This window comes from Megalobrama amblycephala, linkage group LG2, assembly GCF_018812025.1.
Source record: "Megalobrama amblycephala isolate DHTTF-2021 linkage group LG2, ASM1881202v1, whole genome shotgun sequence".
In the NCBI taxonomy this organism is placed as follows: domain Eukaryota; kingdom Metazoa; phylum Chordata; class Actinopteri; order Cypriniformes; family Xenocyprididae; genus Megalobrama; species Megalobrama amblycephala.
Genome location: NC_063045.1, coordinates 56,189,562 through 56,194,679, shown reverse-complemented (window position 1 = coordinate 56,194,679; position 5,118 = coordinate 56,189,562). Strand labels below are relative to the sequence as shown.

Genomic DNA, 5,118 nt, shown 5'->3' with positions numbered 1-5,118 from the left:
TGCTGTGGAGACCTTGAACGGCCTTAACCAACTCCTCTGTTATAGAAGTCAAACGGTTTAGCTGGTGTTGATTGGCAGCAATCTGACTTGCCTGAGCAGCCATGTTGGATCTTGTAATGGCGAAGTCTTCTGTAATGCTTGATCACTCAACATGGGATCCATTTAGCAGGCTTTATTGATGATAGTATAGAGATAGTATATTAAAAGCACATTTTAGTTCATATTTCATGCTGTCTCAAAATAGCACAGTTGAGTAGATGTTCTTATGATTATCTTAAAAAGTACTAAAGAAGAATTTTTAGTATATTAAGTACAAAATTAGCACACAAAAATAGAGCACTTCAAGTATATTATAGAAAAGTACTTTTTTTTCACCTGGGAGTCAATGGATTATTGGGAAATTAAAGGCTATGTATGTGTGTGTTCCTACTCATTCATGTTATTCAGTAAAGTTTTCCTGCCATACTTCAGCCGTAACAAACAGGTATTTGCAGGCATCCGTGTGAACAAAGGTAATAAAACCAAAATAGCTGTGTCTCCAGCCCCCCTCTAAGAAACCAGCCAGTGCTTTGATCATTATCAGTGTAATTAACCCTTTAGGGGAGGAAATTTCTTTAGGCTAATGAAATTCATCATGGAAAACACATCACTTCCTCTAAAGCCTTTGCAAGATCCACTGATTAGACACTGACAAACGCTTCTCCTTCCGATCCGGTGGGAACGGATGTTTAGTCAACCACATGACCAGTACTGACAAGTTAGATTTGACTGTTTTGATGAAGCTCGTACTTTTAGCACAATTACCTGTGCCAGGTGTCGAAAAACTCCCTAAACCCTCTTTTAGAACTACAGCCAAGAGCATCAAATAAGAGAGATGTCCATAAACTAAATCACAGTGATATTAAATCCAAACTAAACAGAGTTGTTTTCCACAAAGAAGCCATTAAGCGTGACTTACCTGAGGGGGATTTCATTGAGAATATCATTTATCTTCTATATTGTTACAGAACAAGGTAAATCAACAGATCCTCCAGATGAGAATATGAACCAAACATCATTTAGGATCATAACAGAAATCTGAGTTTGTATTTTATGATAGTTGGGTGTTTAATGATTTAGATATGCTAAGGTGCAACTTTAAAATGGACAGTATTCGGAATAATAAATCTTTTTTTTTTTCATCATGAAATGGAAATGGAAGTTGTGATAGTCTTTTCTTCCCTATTGTGACATATAACTGAGTGAAATGGATTCTGTAGGGAAAAATGTAGGGCAGAACTTGTCATGTGAGTGACAAGTTGCCCTGCCCTCACACCAGTAAATGTCATCAGAGAAGAGTAGAAATGTATAAGACAGAGGGAAAGTTATTTTGATTAAAGATTTCGAGGGCACATGAACAAAAAAAAAATGATATGCACAGATAAATCATTCATGATAAATTCTATAATTGATAACTGTAATTGTCACCGATGATTGGTGACTTTAAAGGGTTAGTTCACGCAAAAATGAAAATGATCCCTTGGTTTACTCAACCTCAAGCCATCCTAGGTATATATGACTATCTTCTTTCAATATGGATATTTTTCTTACAGAAACGCATTGATTCACTTCAAAAGGCCTTCATTAACCCACTGGAGCTGTATGGATTACTTTTATTATGGATGGATGGATGCATTTTATTTTTGCTTCAAAATGTGGCCCCCCATTCACTACCATTATAAAGCTTTGAGGACTAAGGATATTTTTTAAGTATATCTCCGATTGTGTTCGTCTGAAAGAAGATATTCATATACATCTAGGATGACTTGAGGGTGAGTAAATCATGGGATAATTTTCATTTTTGGGTGAACTATCCCTTTAAGCATCTAAAAGTTTTTTGATCCACATCATAGATGACAGCATTCAAACTATGTTGTAGCAAGAAATTAATCTAACTGGAGAATCATAGCAGGTGGGTCTGCATTAATATCAGTCAATGAATATTTATGAAGAGATGGAAAGTTTGAGCTTTCAGATCCTGCGTTCTGATTGGTGGTGGTGGGGATTTATGAGCCGTCAAGCTCAGCTGAAGATCTGTATAAAGCCGAGGCTGTCATCAACCTGAAACACAACCCCACAGAATCAGCAGACGTCTCCTGTTTTGATCTCTTGTGTTTGGTATAATTGCAGACATGCTTCTGAAAAACGGATTTCTTTTGCTCTTCGTTTTGGCTGCATCTGCATTTGGAACAGATCAAGAACCTGCACAACCAAGACGAGCACGATTCTCAGCCAACAGCCCTAGTAAGTATTTTTTTCTTGGTTACTTTGTTATTTTTTTAAGAGTATGCATGGGCAAATGTTCAGAAATCCTTAGTGGTTACAGACTAAAGGTTGTAGGTTCAATTCCAGAAGAGCTTTCACCTTTGAGCAAAACCTTAGGTCGCTTCAGAACTGTCTCTGTAGAAAAAAGGTCTGCTTTGAATAAAAGTGTCTCTCAAATAAGTATTTTTTTCTTCTTCCTCCAGCTGAGGTTGTCCGCTGCCTGAAGGGTGCTCTGCAGGTGGGCTGCTCCACCTTTGCATGTCTGGAAAACTCAACCTGCGACACTGACGGAATGCACGAGATCTGTAACATGTTCTTCCACACAGCTGCAGTGTTCAACACAGAGGTACAAAACACCATTAATCAGAACCATTTACTCCTCAAATTAACATCATGCCTTTTTTCTCGTTTTCTTTGCAATGTAAGTCATTTTCCATTTTTTTCCAGGGTCAGACATTTGTGAAAGAGAGCATCACGTGCATCGCCAACGGTATCACCTCTAAGGTCTTCCAGACCATCAAACACTGTTCCACCTTCCAGAAGATGATTGCTGAAGTGCAGGAGGAATGCTATAAGAAGCTTCACATCTGCAAAGTGGCCCAATCCAACCCTGAGGCCATTGGTGCCGTGGTCCAGGTGCCCAGCCACTTCCCAAACAGGTAATATAGCGTATGAACTTAATGCAAAATGAAATAATAAAATGCCATTTTGTACTATATTCGGTGCTGGGTAGATTACTTATACTTACACTTTGTAACGGGCACTTTGTTGCATCCAGTGTAGACAGCTTTTAGCTCTTGTGATGCGAATGACAACAGTCGTGTCCGGTGTAGACACGGTGTTACAAATTGTAGTCTGTTACTGATTACAAATTACATGACAAAAATTGTAGCTAGTTACGTAAACTAGATTACTCAGTTTAGGTAATGCATTTGGATTACTTTTTGATTACTTTTTAAATTACTTTTGACCTGACTCGTTTATCACATTGATTTGAATCGGATATTCTTGTACCATATTGATATAAAATACAAAGAGAAAGAAAATATATTCCAATTTGTTTACAAATATTTAAACTTTTTATTATTATTGTCTTAATTTTAAATTCTCAGGGTCATCATCAAGTAAATATATTAGGGGAAAGAGGTTCAGCAGACAAAAAAGTTGGGGAATAAATAAATATTAAATAAATGAATATGAAATTATGTGCACTTGAATAACATGTAATCATGTAATCAATAGAAAAGTAACTGTAATTTGATTACTATTTACAAGTAGCCTACTTAATTTTTAGAATCTGATAATGTAATCCAGATTACATGTAATCAGTTACTACAAGTCTTCTGAAGCCATATGAAAAATTTGTGTCAGGAAAAGACCAAAATGTAAGTGATTTTTTGTTGTTGTGCTTCTTCTTGTTGTACCTTCTTGAGCTTAATCAGCATGGTCACGAACAGTTAAAGAGCTATAAAATGCTTCCAAAATAAGCTCACTCAACTGAGCAAACTAATTCCTCATACTTTTGTGTCACAGGTACTACAGCACACTTCTGCAGAGCTTAATGGAGTGCAACGAAGACACCGTGGAGGTGGTGCGAGCCGGGCTGCTGTCCAGACTGGGACCTGACATGACCACGCTTTTCCAGCTGCTTCAGAACAAGCCCTGCCCATCCGAACCTGCTGCCGCCGGGCCTTCTGGGATGAAGGGCCACAATGGCTTCCGCTGGCCCATATTCAAGGTCCAGGCCAACCTGCCCAACAGGGACCCCACTAACATCATCGCCAGGAAGCGTTCAGTTGAAGGAAGCTCTTAGAGTAGCACACGGCTCTCCATTTGCATCATGCATCACGCTGAAGTGTATAAGTGGAAGATGGTTATTAGTGATTAGTGCATTAAAAATTTAGTTTTATTAATGGGACACAACAGAAACCTTTGCTTAGTTCACAAAAACCAACAACTACTTGATATTTTAACTGCATTACATTGAATATACTTGCCAATGTCATGTTTTAGACTTATTTCATTTTTGGTTTATGGCCTATTGGTTTAAGCTAAATTGCAATTACGCAGGATATAATCATGGAAAAAGGAAAACTGTCACCTTGACCAACTTGTAGTGGCAGGACAGAAATATTTATTAGTGTACACTGAAAATAATTTATATTTATTTTTCCTACCAAATTTTGTAATTTATATAGTTTATTATTGTTTATTATGATCTGAGTCTGAAAAAAAGTCTTTATTCATTAAGAGAAAGTGAGACTACATATTTCTGGATATGTTTCAGATATGTTTCCTATGCTGGCCATGGGAAATATTATACTATGATTAAGAAGGGCATACTTTGTTCATGTTGGTGATATTGTGTAGTTGAATGTGCTTGGATAGAAATAAAAATTGAAAACTGCCTGATATACTAAATAGTTTCATATCTTTCTCTTTTTTCATTGCTTTACGGTCTGAAATTTGTCCATCTTGTGGCCAGTAGGATCCATACAAACACTGTTACAATAGAATCTAATGAAAACATCGAATTGTAATGTTAGCTGTACTCACAAGAGGGCGCTGCTTTCAAACACATTACGTTCTTACAATTTTTACCAGACAAAACAATTTTCCTGGATAAGAAGTTGATACCCACACATTTCTAATGAGCTGTGAGCTAAGTGTATTTACATATTCGTATATTTTTACATGTCACAGCAGGAAATCATCTCATATTAGAAATGGGAAATCTGACAAAGTCACCATCACAGAAATCAGGATTTGCTTTAGTTGAGCTCTTTACTTTTTAATATTAGAATTTGCTTGGCT

General features: G+C 37.0%; 1 protein-coding gene across 1 annotated transcript; it reads left to right on the top strand.

Moving 5' to 3' along the window:
- The first annotated feature begins 1,891 nt into the window (after nt 1-1,891).
- On the top strand, nt 1,892-4,846 carry stc1l (stanniocalcin 1, like). Its single transcript, XM_048181824.1, has 4 exons — nt 1,892-2,283; nt 2,508-2,650; nt 2,752-2,963; nt 3,838-4,846. The coding sequence occupies exons 1-4, from the start codon at nt 2,172-2,174 to the stop codon at nt 4,115-4,117; spliced, it is 747 nt and encodes a 248-aa protein (XP_048037781.1). The 5' UTR covers nt 1,892-2,171; the 3' UTR covers nt 4,118-4,846.
- Nucleotides 4,847-5,118: the final 272 nt, after the last annotated feature.

Bases quoted from the DNA above. Each gene is read 5' to 3' on its own strand.
- stc1l (XM_048181824.1), top strand. From the start codon at position 2,172: ATGCTTCTGAAAAACGGATTTCTTTTGCTCTTCGTTTTGGCTGCATCT. The intron at 2,651-2,751 runs GTACAAAACACC...ATTTTTTTCCAG, and splicing joins CTGCAGTGTTCAACACAGAG to GGTCAGACATTTGTGAAAGA. The intron at 2,964-3,837 runs GTAATATAGCGT...TTTGTGTCACAG, and splicing joins CCCAGCCACTTCCCAAACAG to GTACTACAGCACACTTCTGC.